Genomic DNA, 15,485 nt, shown 5'->3' on the forward strand with positions numbered 1-15,485 from the left:
AGGGAGGGGGAGAGGAAGTAGAGAGGTGGGATAATAGAGGGTGTTGATGCACAGAAGTAACTTCGATGGCAGAAGGGAGGGGAATGATGGAGAGAGAAAATGTAAACAAGCAAAAGGCAGGGAGTGATTGACAGCTGCCAAAAGCCTGCTGGCCACAGCACAAGCCACTCAGAGAGGCACCTGAACAAACCCTGTTCCCAAATCCAGACTGACCTAGAACACAGTCTACTCTGCTAGGACAACAACTGTAACACAGGTTCACTGGACTTTGTTACACACTACACAACCATTTAACCCCATCACCATGGTGAATTGAGGCCACCAGCCTGTACCCCTAGTTATACTCCACAACCTTCATCTAATCCCTTATGCTTCAACTGGTTTGAACTGTCTGGCCCACACACATAGGTATGTACATGTGCAGTATGAGTCACATAAGCACCAAGAAACAAATCACTAATGACAGTATCTATGCAGATGTTGCTGCTACTGCTGCTGGTTGCTATGCTATTCCTAAAGCATCAGCTGACTTGCGTGATGTTCTCCCTCCATCTTTGTATCTCTATTTCTATCCGTGTCATTCCTTCTCCTCCTCCTCTCTTCTTCCTCCTCTCACATTGTCCTCTGGTACCATGCTAAATATAACCGCAGCAGAACACTTCATTCATTATCTCTCATTATGAAACCTAATTGGTGCACTCCATTGATTAGACATCATGCCAGTGCTATTTAACAAGGTGGACCTCTTATAAAACAACACAGGTTATAACTGCTGCTGATGTGGGATATATTGTAGATAGCTCTGGGCCTTTTCGTCCATTTGATCTATTTCATACAGTATCATATACTGGACAAACTAAGTGGAGGTGAGATGGTCAGTTGAATCAGTTTGTCAAGTGGTCACCTTTACAGTTCTCCTGGACTGTAGGTTCTCCACAACCTCTCTTGTTCCGCCTTCCTTCCTACCTCTCCCACTCTCTCTGTCCCTCCCTGTCCATCATTCACATCAGGGCAGACAGTCCCTCCTCCGTCCCTCCTGCTGTCAACATCTGTTTTCATATTCTGCCTCCCAACACCGACCTGCACTAATACATACTCCTACTAATACTAATACTAGCTAGCCAAGCCAGTGGAGGATTATGGAGGGAGAGAGAGAGAGATAGAGAGAGTGAGAAAGAAGCGAGAGAGAAGAGAGAGAGAGACGCGAAAGAGAGAGAGAGACGGATCTGAGCCGCACGCCAGCCGGTCAGTCTCTCCTCGTTGCTGCTGCTGCCGTCGTTCCCTCATGACCCAAAAGCCCACCCCCAGGAGACAAGGGATTAGCATTTACAAAACCTTAGCAGCCGCGTCCCATATCCAGGGAGTTATGTATGGTCAGGGAGTTATGTATGGTCAGGGCGTTATGTATGGTCAGGGCGTTATGTATGGTCAGGGAGTTATGTATGGTCAGGGCGTTATGTATGGTCAGGGCGTTATGTATGGTCAGGGCGTTATGTATGGTCAGGGCGTTATGTATGGTCAGGGAGTTATGTATGGTCAGGGCGTTATGTATGGTCAGGGCGTTATGTATGGTCAGGGCGTTATGTATGGTCAGGGCGTTATGTATGGTCAGGGAGTTATGTATGGTCAGGGAGGTATGTATGGTCAGGGAGTTATGTATGGTCAGGGAGTTATGTATGGTCAGGGAGTTATGTATGGTCAGGGCGTTATGTATGGTCAGAGAGTTATGTATGGTCAGGGCGTTATGTATGGTCAGGGCGTTATGTATGGTCAGGGCGTTATGTATGGTCAGGGAGTTATGTATGGTCAGAGAGTTATGTATGGTCAGGGAGTTATGTATGGTCAGGGAGTTATGTATGGTCAGGGAGTTATGTATGGTCAGGGAGTTATGTATGGTCAGGGAGTTATGTATGGTCAGGGAGGTATGTATGGTCAGGGAGTTATGTATGGTCAGGGAGTTATGTATGGTCAGGGCGTTATGTATGGTCAGAGAGTTATGTATGGTCAGGGAGTTATGTATGGTCAGAGAGTTATGTATGGTCAGGGCGTTATGTATGGTCAGGGCGTTATGTATGGTCAGAGAGTTATGTATGGTCAGAGAGTTATGTATGGTCAGAGAGTTATGTATGGTCAGAGAGTTATGTATGGTCAGGGAGTTATGTATGGTCAGGGAGTTATGTATGGTCAGGGAGTTATGTATGGTCAGGGAGTTATGTATGGTCAGGGCGTTATGTATGGTCAGAGAGTTATGTATGGTCAGGGAGTTATGTATGGTCAGAGAGTTATGTATGGTCAGGGAGTTATGTATGGTCAGGGAGTTATGTATGATCAGAGAGTTATGTATGGTCAGAGAGTTATGTATGGTCAGAGAGTTATGTATGGTCAGAGAGTTATGTATGGTCAGAGAGTTATGTATGGTCAGAGAGTTATGTATGGTCAGAGAGTTATGTATGGTCAGAGAGTTATGTATGGTCAGAGAGTTATGTATGGTCAGAGAGTTATGTATGGTCAGAGAGTTATGTATGGTCAGAGAGTTATGTATGGTCAGAGAGTTATGTATGATCAGGGCGTTATGTATGGTCAGAGAGTTATGTATGGTCAGGGAGTTATGTATGGTCAGGGAGTTATGTATGGTCAGGGAGTTATGTATGGTCAGGGAGTTATGTATGGTCAGAGAGTTATGTATGGTCAGGGCGTTATGTATGGTCAGGGAGTTATGTATGGTCAGAGAGTTATGTATGGTCAGGGAGTTATGTATGGTCAGGGAGTTATGTATGGTCAGAGAGTTATGTATGGTCAGGGAGTTATGTATGGTCAGGGAGTTATGTATGGTCAGAGAGTTATGTATGGTCAGGGAGTTATGTATGGTCAGGGAGTTATGTATGGTCAGGGCGTTATGTATGGTCAGAGAGTTATGTATGGTCAGGGCGTTATGTATGGTCAGGGCGTTATGTATGGTCAGAGAGTTATGTATGGTCAGGGCGTTATGTATGGTCAGGGCGTTATGTATGGTCAGAGCGTTATGTATGGTCAGAGAGTTATGTATGGTCAGGGAGTTATGTATGGTCAGAGAGTTATGTATGGTCAGAGAGTTATGTATGGTCAGAGAGTTATGTATGGTCAGGGCGTTATGTATGGTCAGAGAGTTATGTATGGTCAGGGAGTTATGTATGGTCAGGGAGTTATGTATGGTCAGGGAGTTATGTATGGTCAGGGAGTTATGTATGGTCAGGGAGTTATGTATGGTCAGGGCGTTATGTATGGTCAGGGCGTTATGTATGGTCAGAGAGTTATGTATGGTCAGAGAGTTATGTATGGTCAGGGCGTTATGTATGGTCAGAGAGTTATGTATGGTCAGAGAGTTATGTATGGTCAGGGAGTTATGTATGGTCAGGGCGTTATGTATGGTCAGGGCGTTATGTATGGTCAGGGCGTTATGTATGGTCAGGGCGTTATGTATGGTCAGGGCGTTATGTATGGTCAGAGAGTTATGTATGGTCAGGGAGTTATGTATGGTCAGGGCGTTATGTATGGTCAGAGAGTTATGTATGGTCAGAGAGTTATGTATGGTCAGAGAGTTATGTATGGTCAGAGAGTTATGTATGGTCAGAGAGTTATGTATGGTCAGGGAGTTATGTATGATCAGGGCGTTATGTATGGTCAGGGAGTTATGTATGGTCAGGGCGTTATGTATGGTCAGGGAGTTATGTATGGTCAGAGAGTTATGTATGGTCAGAGAGTTATGTATGGTCAGAGAGTTATGTATGGTCAGAGAGTTATGTATGGTCAGAGAGTTATGTATGGTCAGAGAGTTATGTATGGTCAGAGAGTTATGTATGGTCAGAGAGTTATGTATGGTCAGAGAGTTATGTATGGTCAGAGAGTTATGTATGGTCAGGGCGTTATGTATGGTCAGGGAGTTATGTATGGTCAGGGCGTTATGTATGGTCATGGAGCGGTTATGGTCAGGAGGGACGTGGTTCAGAAGTTACAGTCAGGGGTTTCGGGTCACGGTGCTGTGGTGTTATTGTGTTCTGATCAAGGAGTTAGGTCAAGGGGTAGTGTAATGGGGTTACTACAACTTGGTTTATAGTTAGAGTATTTGGAGTATAGGTGTCCTATCTTTCACTCTCACTCCTGGTGCTAATGCTGTAGCTACAGTAGAAGAAATAAACCAACCCTAGCCTACTTTCTAGATATCCATAATATTATGTACATTTGTCATTTCGGTGAACAATCTCTTTACTGCATAGCTACAGCGGGCAATTATTCAAATGTAGATGATACAATTTCCATCAGAGCATATTTTATATGTCTAATCCCTGTTCCTATATCATATTATTATTTTGACATATTTATATGTCTATGTATGTCTCTGTTTCTCTATGTAAAGTGGATGTAGTAATGTGTATTGATGTGTTGTTATACTGCAGTAGGATCCTAACGTTAATTTAACGCTGCCTGTTCGCTACACTACACTGCTGTTACCAAGGAGGGGGCTTCCAAAGCAGTTTCTTAGCAACCTTCAAATATGTCCTAGCTTCTCCTGATTTCACTAATTAGTTAATGCCCATTCAGGAGAGTGTAAAATATTGCATGAACATGCATGAACAGAACACCACTACTACACATCCCAATGGTTTTATTAAGCTGGGTTTTTATCTCTATTGCAGTGCTTTAACAGAAACCACCTATTCTGTCATATTTTTTATATTGAGTTGTATACACAACAATAGATTTGTTTCTGATGTTGATTGTAGCTAGCCAATAATGTTTCTGTTAATCCTTCTGAGAAATCGAATTGAAAACAGATGTACGATTAGTGTTATTGATGTGTTCAAACAATATCCAAAAACCGAATCTGAATTGTTCCCAATATGTTTGCACATTTAATATTATTAGTAGATTATTTTGCAATCCAATTAATGATTCTTACAATATTGACTGCCAGAATACATCTTATGTGTTCCACTACAACTCTAGTATTCACTTTTTCCTATACCAAAATAAGACTTTTAGATTCTCACACCACCTCCTTAATTAACACTTTGTCTCTCTCTGTATAATAGTGTTCAGGGAGCCGTACACGGTGCGTGTTGCAGACCAACGCTCCATGCGGGGCAACGTGGCCGTGTTCAAGTGCCTCATTCCCACCGCCGTGCAGGAGTACGTCAGCGTGGTGTCCTGGGAGAGAGACACTGTCTCCATCGTCCCAGGTAGGACATCATGGGACAGAGAGGGGTTGGGGGGGGGGGGGGGGCTGTGTAAAGGGTAGTGTTATTATTTGTCTAGGTAATCTGTAAGGGTTTTGTGTGAGTTTGTGAATAAATTTGTCCATATGGCTGCTATTTACAATGCATTCAAAACAAAAGCAAGGGTGAAGCAAGATGCAGTTGTTGTTGTTTTTGAGTGTGTTTGTGTGTGTGTGTGTGTGTGTGTGTGTGTGTGTGTGTGTGTGTGTGTGTGTGTGTGTGTGTGTGTGCACGTGTCCTTCTGTATGTTTTGGAGGCATGATGATGATGATGATGATGATAATGATGTGCTGCTGCTGTGTTCTTTGTATCTCCTGACCTAACTCTAACTCCTGTCTGCTGTCTGTCTGCTCACTGTTCTGGATCATTGATTCTTCCTCCTGCAACTCTCTCCATCTCTCTTCATCTTTCTCTCTCCCTCTTCTTAATTTTTTTTTTTTTTTACCCCTTTTTCTCCCCAATTTTGTGCTATCCAATTGGTAGTTACAGTCTTGTCCCATTGCTGCAACTCCCGTACGGACTCGGGAGAGGCGAAGGTCGAGAGCCGTGCGTCCTCTGAAACACAACCCAGCCAAGCTGCACTGCTTCTTTACACAATGCTCTCTTAACCCGGAAGCCAGCCGCACCAATGTGTCGGAAGAAACACCATGCACCTGGCGACTGTGTCAGCATGCATTGCGCCCGGCCCGCCACAGGAGTCGCTAGTGTGCGATGGGACACAAACATCTCTCTCTCCCTATTCTCTCTCTCCTCTCTTTCTCAATCCCTTTCACTCTCGAGCTCCATTGCTCTCTTCCTACATATTCCCCTAACTTTTGACCTTTTGACCTCTCTCTCCACCTTCACCACTCCCTCCCAAACCTTGTCTCTAGCCAACTATCTTTATTTATCTGTCCCCCGGTCTAAACTGATTGACTCCATTGTTTGTTCATTTCTATTTCTTCCCTTCTGTATTGTTATCCTAATTTAGATCCATTGCGTCTTTTCCTGACATGCCAACGAGCCTTTGACCTTTTTACAACTTCTACAGTATGTCTCCTGTACTTTCCTCTCTATTGTGTACATTTCTACATTCTCCCTGGATCCCTCCCTGTCCCACATTCATCTTCATTAACCTCATTCGAGTGTGTGTGTGTGTGTGTGTGTGTGTGTGTGTGTGTGTGTGTGTGTGTGTGTGTGTGTGTGTGTGTGTGTGCACATGTTAGTGTGTTTATTTGTTGTTTTGTTATATGTACAGTACCTGTCAAAGGTTTGGACACACCTACTCAAGGGTTTTTCTTTATTTGTATTATTTTCTACATTGTAGAACAATAGTGAAGACATCAAAACTATGAAATAACACACATGGAATCATGTAGTAACCAAAACAGTGTTAAACAAATCAAAAATATATTTTAGATTTTAGATTCTTCAAAGTAGCCACTCTTTGTCTTGAACTCTGTGAAGCATTTATTTGGGCTGCAATCTGAGGCTGGTAACTCTAAGGAACTTATCCTCTGCAGCAGCGATAACTCTGGGTCTTCCTTTCCTGTGGCGGTCCTCATGAGAGACAGTTTTATCATAGCGCTTGATGGTTTTTGCAACTGCACTTGAAGAAGTTCTTAAAATTTTCCGTATTGACTGACTTTCATGTCTTAAAGTAATGATGGACTGTCGTTTTTTCTTTGCTTATTTGAGCTGTTCTTGCCATAATATGGACTTGGTATTTTACCAAACAGCGCTATCTTCTGTATACCCCCTACCTTGTCACAACACAACTGACTGGCTCAAACGCATTACGAAGGAAAGAAATTTCACAAATGAACTTTTAACAAGGCACACCTGTTAATTGAAATGCATTCCAGGTGACTACCTCATGAAGCTGGTTGAGAGAATGCCAAGGGTGTGCAAAGCTGTAATCAAGGCAAAGGATGGCTATTTTGAAGAATCTCAAATACAAAATATATTTTGATTTGTTTAACTTTTTTGGTTAGTACATGATTCCATATGTGTTATTTCATAGTTTGATGTCTTCACTATTATTCTACAATGTAGAAAATAGTACAAATAAAGTAAAAACCCTGGAATGAGTAGGTGTGTCCAAACTTTTGACTGGTACTGTATATATATATTTGTCTATATTTGTGTGTTTAGGGGAAGTTATTACATTAATAGTGTACATGTGTTAAATATCCTTAGTTATCAGTGATACTACAACAGATAACAATAAACATCTCCAATGCTGTGAAGTGAAACTCTTTACAATAACAAAGTGGAAGATGGAGAGGGAGAGAACAGAGAGGGGAGAAAGAGGCAAAGAAAGAGAAGCAAGGAGGGTAGTGGGGCAAGAACAGCCTCAGGACCTGGCAGATGGCGTTCTATATACATGCACACACGCATGCACACACGCACACGCACGCACGCACGCGCGCGCGCGCACACACACACACACACACACACACACACACACACACACACACACACACACACACACACACACACACACACACACACACACACACACACACACACACACACACACACACACACACACACACACACACACACACACACACACAGACTGTGTGAATGAATGTTTGGTGTATGTTTGAGACACATTATGCTTATGTCAGTTACGAGGAGCTTTGACAGACTACCTGGCATTTTATATAATCTTTCACCTTTTATGTATTTCTTATCAGCCTGGTTTTACTGTATCTATTTATATTTCCTGTAATATATTTAAGTGATAATGCCCATGAAGACGGTATTTGGAGGATATATTGGCACGGGTGTTGTTAGGCCCGAGACGAAGTCACACATAAACACCGGCTTCGAGGGCATTATCCTTTTTACCAACATATTGTCACGTTTCTGACCTTATTTCCTTTGTTTTGTCTTTATTTAGTTGGTCAGGGCGTGAGTTGGGGTGGGCAGTCTATGTTTGTATTTCTATGTTTTCTATTTCTCTGTTTGGCCTGATATGGTTCTCAATCAGAGACAGGTGTTTTGCGTTGTCTCTGATTGGGAACCATATTTAGGTAGCCTGTTTTGTATTGTGGGTTGTGGGTTATTGTCTATATGTTAGTTGCTTGTGTCTGCACTGTTGATATATAGCGTCACATTCGTTTTGTTGTTTTGTATAGTTTTGTCAAGTGTTCTTCGTTTCTTCTTAAATTAAATAGAAGAATGTATTCACTTCACGCTGCGCCTTGGTCCTCCTCTCTTTCTCCTTCACATTACGACGAACATGACACATATTCAAAGAATGATTGACATATTTTCATTAAAAACGTTATTTTGATGAATTTATTCATACTATTTCATTCTTCCACAAGATATACAGTAGTCCCGACACAAATCTAGGGTTGCTACCCAAGCCGGCTGGTCATTCGTTCTATCAGTTCGGTTTCCAGATGGTCTTGACCCAGTTGTTCGTTCTAAATGTTCCGTTGCCAGTTCTTATCCCTTGCTTGCTATCTATCTAGCTAACTAAGGTTAACTTACAGTCACGTCAAACAGTGCAGCCAGAATAACAACAAAGTAGCTGCATTTGCGTTTGTTTAAGCGGTTTTCTAGTGACATTTATTTGGATACATCCTTAACAATGAGCTAATGATGCACAATTTCGCCTGGCGTAGAAAATGTGCTCACCCGTCAGGACACTGTTGTTCAGAGGAGCTAGCCAACAACACAGCTAACACAATCACTTCAAACTGAAGCTGGAAAGACTAAACTAGATGCACTTCAGTTAGTTTGACCTGTTTTCTCTTGATAGTTATTTGTATATATCCATAAAAATTATGCTGATTCATGATTTCGACTGGCTGAGAAAAGCTGCCTGCCTGTCTGTCTCATCCCGACTCCCGAAACGTTCATTACTATGGGACAGCTGGAAATCAAATTTGAATATTGAAACAATGTTGCAAATGTCGGAGAGACAGACAGCAAGGTTTATACAAATCTCTGTTGTTGAAAAACTAAATGTTAGTCTAAAAGAAGTGTGAGATAATGTCTAGATGCTTTTTATAATGGACATCAAGTTCATAAATTGCCTGGCTGGGCTGACGAGACAGTGGATTGCGTAGTCAGATGGAATAGAGTAAACAGGCATTTTAACGTCAAAGATTTAGCCGGTGGTAACTTGTGGAATAGACACTGGCTGGAATGCGGTTTTAACTAATCAGAATTCAGGATTAGACCCACCCGTTGAATAATGCATATTACACAACATTTGAGTGTGACATGTACAGTTTGTATATTGGTTGTAGTGAGTGTTTGTTGTTATTGCTTTACTGTGGCTATACTGTGGCTGTACTATACTGTTATGTGGCTGTACTGTACTGTTATGTGGCTGTACTGCTGCTGTACTGTACTGTTATGTGGCTGTACTATGGCTGTACTGTACTGTTATGAGGCTGTACTGTGGCTGTACTGTACTGTTATGAGGCTGTACTGTGGCTGTACTGTACTGTTATGTGGCTGTACTGTGGCTGTACTGTACTGTTATGTGGCTGTACTGTGGCTGTACTGTACTGTTATGTGGTTGTACTATGGCTGTACTGTACTGTTATGAGGCTGTACTATGGCTGTACTGTACTGTTATGAGGCTGTACTGTGGCTGTACTGTACTGTGGCTGTACTGTACTGTGGCTGTCCTGTACTGTTATGTGGCTGTACTGTGGCTGTACTGTGGCTGTACTGTACTGTTATGTGGCTGTACTATGGCTGTACTGTACTGTTATGAGGCTGTACTGTGGCTGTACTGTACTGTACTGTGGCTGTACTGTACTGTGGCTGTACTGTACTGGTATGTGGCTGTACTATGGCTGTACTGTTATGTGACTGTACTGTGGCTGTACTGTACTGTTATGATGCTGTACTGTGGCTGTACTGTACTGTACTGTGGCTGTACTGTACTGTTATGTGGCTGTACTGTGGCTGTACTGTACTGGTATGTGGCTGTACTGTGGCTGTACTGTGGCTGTACTGTGGCTGTACTGTACTGGTATGTGGCTGTACTGTGGCTGTACTGTACTGCTATGTGGCTGTACTTTGGCTGTACTGTACTGTTATGTGGCTGTACTGTGGCTGTACTGTACTGTACTGTGGCTGTACTATGGCTGTACTGTGGCTGTACTGTACTGTGATGTGGCTGTACTGTGGCTGTACTGTACTGTTATGTGGCTGTACTGTACTGTACTGTGGCTGTACTGTACTGTGTGTAATTAGTGTAATTGTAACGGTTTTCTTCCATTGGTGAAGGAGAGGACCAAAATGCAGCGTGGCTAGTGTTCAACATATTTAATAAACAAAGAGACGAATACGTGAACACTATACAAAATACAAAATAACAAATGTGAAAACCGAGACAGACCTATCTGGTGCAGAACACAAACACAGAGACAGGAAACAATCACCCACAAAATCCCAACACAAAACAAGCCTCCTATATATGATTCTCAATCAGGGACAACGATTGACAGCTGCCTCTGATTGAGAACCATATTAGGCTGGACACAGAAACAGACGAACTAGACACACAACATAGAATTCCCCTCCTGAGTACCCCCCTCCTGAGGTGCGGACTCCGAACGCACCCCTAAAACTCAAGAGGAGGGTCTGGGTGGGCATCTGTCCGCGGTGGCGGCTCCGGCGCAGGACGAGGACACCACTCCACCATTGTCTTTGTCCCCCTCCTTAGCGTCCTTTGAGTGGCGACCCTCACCCCTGACCCTGGTCTAGGAACCTTCACAAAGGTCCCCCCTAGATAGAGGAGACAGCTCAGGACAGAGAGGTAGCTCAGGACAGAGAGGTAGCTCAGGACAGAGAGGTAGCTCAGGACAGAGAGGTAGCTCAGGACAGAGAGGTAGCTCAGGACAGAGAGGCAGCTCATGACTGGAGGGCAGCTCATGACTGGAGGGCAGCTCATGACTGGAGGGCAGCTCATGACTGGAGGGCGGCTCTGGCAGCTCCTGACTGGCTGGCGGCTCTGGCGGCTCCTGACTGGTTGGCGGCTCTGGCGGCTCCTGACTGGCTGGCGGCTCTGGCGGCTCCTGACTGGCTGGCGGCTCTGGCGGCTCCTGACTGGCTGGCGGCTCTGGCGGCTCCTGACTGGCTGGCGGCTCTGGCGGCTCCTGACTGGCTGGCGGCTCTGGCGGCTCCTGACTGGCTGGCGGCTCTGGCGGCTCCTGACTGGCTGGCGGCTCTGGCGGCTCCTGACTGACGGACGGCTCTAGCGGCTCCTGACTGACGGATGGCTCTAACGGCTCGGGACAGACGGTCGGCTCTAACGGCTCGGGACAGACGGATGGCTCAGATGGCGCTGGGCAGACGGATGGCTCAGATGGCGCTGGGCAGACGGATGGCTCAGATGGCGCTGGGCAGACGGATGGCTCAGATGGCGCTGGGCAGACGGATGGCTCAGATGGCGCTGGGCAGGCAGGCAGCTCAGACGGCGCTGGGCAGACGAGCAGTGCAGGCGGCGTTGGGCAGACGGCCGACTCTGACCTGCTGAGGCGCACAGTAGGCCTGGTGCGTGGTGCCGGAACTGGTGGTACCGGACTGGAGACACGCACCTCAAGGCTAGTGCGGGGAACAGGAACAGGGCACACTGGACTCTCGAGGCGCACTATAGGCCTGGTGCGTGGTACCGGAACTGGAGGTACCGGGCTGAGGGCACGCACCTCAGGGCGAGTGCGGGGAGAAGGAACAGTGCGTACAGGGCTCTGGAGACGCACAGGAGGCTTGGTGCGTGGTGCCGGAACTGGAGGTACTGGGCTGGAGACACGCACCATAGGGAGAGTGCGTGGAGGAGGAACAGGGCTCTGGAGACGCACTGGAAGCCTGGTGCGTGGTGTAGGCATTGGTGGTACTGGGCTGGGGCCACGCACCATAAGGCGAGTGCGGGGTGCTGGAACTGGAGGTACTGGGCTGGGGCGGGAAGGTGGCGCCGGATATACCGGACCGTGCAGGCGTACTGGCTCCCTTGAGCACTGAGCCTGCCCAACCTTACCTGGTTGCATGCTCCCCGTAGCCCGACCAATGCGGGGAGGTGGAATAACCCGCACTGGGCTGTGTAGGCGAACCGGGGACACCATGCGTAAGGCTGGTGCCATGTACACCGGCCCGAGGAGACGTACTGGAGGCCAGATATGTTGAGCCGGCTTCATGGCACTTGGCTCAACGCTCAATCTAGCCCGGCCAGTGCGGGGAGGTGGAATAACCCGCACCGGGCTATGCACACGTACAGGAGACACCGTGCGCTCTTCCGCATAACACGGTGTCTGCCCGTACTCCCGCTCTTCACGGTAAGCATGAGAAGTGGGCGCAGGTCTCCTACCTGACTTCGCCACACTACCCTTTAGCCTCCCCCCCCAAGAAATTTTTGGGATTTCTTCTCGGGTTTCCGTGCTAGCCGCGTACCTTCATAACGCCGGTTCCTCTCTCCGGTTGCCTCTGCTCTCCTAGCTGCCTCCAGCTGTTCCCATGGGAGGCGATCCTTTCCAGCCAGGATCTCCTCCCATGTGTAGCAACCCTTGCCGTCCAAAACGTCCTCCCAAGTCCATTTCTCCTGGTCCCGCTGCTGCTGCTGCTGTCGCTGCTGCCCGTTGCCACGCTGCTTGGTCCTAGTTTGGTGGGTGATTCTGTAACGGTTTTCTTCCATTGGTGAAGGAGAGGACCAAAATGCAGCGCGGCTAGTGTTCAACATATTTAATAAACAAAGAGACGAATACGTGAACACTATACAAAATACAAAATAACAAATGTGAAAACCGAGACAGACCTATCTGGTGCAGAACACAAACACAGAGACAGGAAACAATCACCCACAAAATCCCAACACAAAACAAGCCTCCTATATATGATTCTCAATCAGGGACAACGATTGACAGCTGCCTCTGATTGAGAACCATATTAGGCTGGACACAGAAACAGACAAACTAGACACACAACATAGAATTCCCACCCAGCTCACGTCCTGACCAACACTAAACAAGCAAAACACATAAGAACTCTGGTCAGGACGTTACAGTAATTAGTGTGGATATCAGATGGTGAACATGGTGAGCTGCTCACTGAAATGAGCATTCAACATTCCTCTACACTGAACAGCACATTTAAATACAACACACACCACAGTTAAATACACCACAGTTAAATACACCACACACCAGTTAAATACACCACACACCAGGTAAAAACACCACAGTGCAGCACAGTCAAATAAACCTAAGTAATACACTAAATAGCACAGTATACAATATACAGTATTGTACACAGCAGCACAGTACACATTATACACAATACAGAGGTCAGTGCAATACAGTTAAATACACTACAAAGCACAGAAAAAACACTATGCAGTTGTTCTTCTAGCCCAGCACTAACACAAATGATTCACGCCTAATTAACTAATCATCAAGCCCCTTATTATCTGAATCAGGTGTGTAAGTGCTGGGCTGGGACAAAAATTTGCACCCTTCTGTGACCACATGCGGGACCAGGATTGAACATAATTGCACTCCAGGACAGCATTGTTTAACCTTGACCCAGGACCACCCCAATCAACAAAGGAGACAATGACCTAATCATAATAACAGCACAGCAATCTAGTAATCTCTCTCTGTGCAATGTGGCATCGCTCTGAAACACACCACATCTGCCATACCAATCTATAATCTGCCCAGAGCGGTATACAATCTGAGCAACGCAATCTCTCCCACTCACACACGCAAACACATACACACTTCCAGCCACACAAACATACATATATAGCTAACACACATACACACTTCCAGCCACACAAACATACATATATAGCTAGCACACATAAACACATACACACTTCCAGCCAAACAAACATACATATATAGCTAGCACACATACACACACACATACACACTTCTAGCCACACAAACATACATATATAGCTAGCACACATACACACATACACACTTCCAGCCACACAAACATACATATATAGCTAGCACACATAAACACCTACACACTTCCAGCCACACAAACATACATATATAGCTAGCACACATACACACATACACACTTCCAGCCACACAAACATACATATATAGCTAGCACACATACACACATACACACTTCCAGCCACACAAACATACATACACTGCTCAAAAAAATAAAGGGAACACTTAAACAACACAATGTAACTCCAAGTCAATCACACTTCTGTGAAATCAAACTGTCCACTTAGGAAGCAACACTGATTGACAATGAATTTCACATGCTGTTGTGCAAATGGAATAGACAAAAGGTGGAAATTATAGGCAATTAGCAAGACACCCCCAATAAAGGAATGGTTCTGCAGGTGGTGACCACAGACCACTTCTCAGTTCCTATGCTTCCTGGCTGATGTTTTGGTCACTTTTGAATGCTGGCGGTGCTTTCACTCTAGTGGTAGCATGAGACGGAGTCTACAACCCACACAAGTGGCTCAGGTAGTGCAGTTCATCCAGGATGGCACATCAATGCGAGCTGTGGCAAAAAGGTTTGCTTTGTCTGTCAGCATAGTGTCCAGAGCATGGAGGGGCTACCAGGAGACAGGCCAGTACATCAGGAGACGTGGAGGAGGCCGTAGGAGGGCAACAACCCAGCAGCAGGACCGCTACCTCCGCATTTGTGCAAGGAGGAGCACTACCGGAGCCCTGCAAAATGACCTCCAGCAGGCCACAAATGTGCATGTGTCTGCTCAAACGGTCAGAAACAGACTCCATGAGGGTGGTATGAGGGCCCGACGTCCACAGGTGGGGGTTGTGCTTACAGCCCAACACCGTGCAGGACGTTTGGCATTTGCCAGAGAACACCAAGATTGGCAAATTCGCCACTGGCGCCCTGTGCTCTTCACAGATGAAAGCAGGTTCACACTGAGCACATGAGCACATGTGACAGACGTGACAGAGTCTGGAGACGCCGTGGAGAACGTTCTGCTGCCTGCAACATCCTCCAGCTTGACCGGTTTGGCGGTGGGTCAGTCATGGTGTGGGGTGGCATTTCTTTGTGGGGCCGCACAGCCCTCCATGTGCTCGCCAGAGGTAGCCTGACTGCCATTAGGTACCGAGATGAGATCCTCAGACCCCTTGTGAGACCATATGCTGACACATGCACATTTGTGGCCTGCTGGAGGTCATTTTGCAGGGCTCTGGTAGTGCTCCTCCTTGCACAAAGGCGGAGGTAGCGGTCCTGCTGCTGGGTTGTTGCCCTCCTACGGCCTCCTCCACG

General features: G+C 46.0%; 1 protein-coding gene across 1 annotated transcript in view; it reads left to right on the forward strand.

Moving 5' to 3' along the window:
* Positions 1-15,485, forward strand: part of LOC120043743 (Down syndrome cell adhesion molecule-like protein 1 homolog) — a 96,950-nt gene that overhangs the window by 22,637 nt on the left and 58,828 nt on the right. The window contains exon 3 of the mRNA XM_038988307.1: positions 5,070-5,216. Coding sequence (XP_038844235.1) covers positions 5,070-5,216 — 147 coding nt within the window. The remainder of the gene's footprint in view (positions 1-5,069; positions 5,217-15,485) is intronic.

The sequence above is a fragment of the Salvelinus namaycush genome, chromosome 3, assembly GCF_016432855.1.
Source record: "Salvelinus namaycush isolate Seneca chromosome 3, SaNama_1.0, whole genome shotgun sequence".
Taxonomy (NCBI): Eukaryota; Metazoa; Chordata; class Actinopteri; order Salmoniformes; family Salmonidae; genus Salvelinus; species Salvelinus namaycush.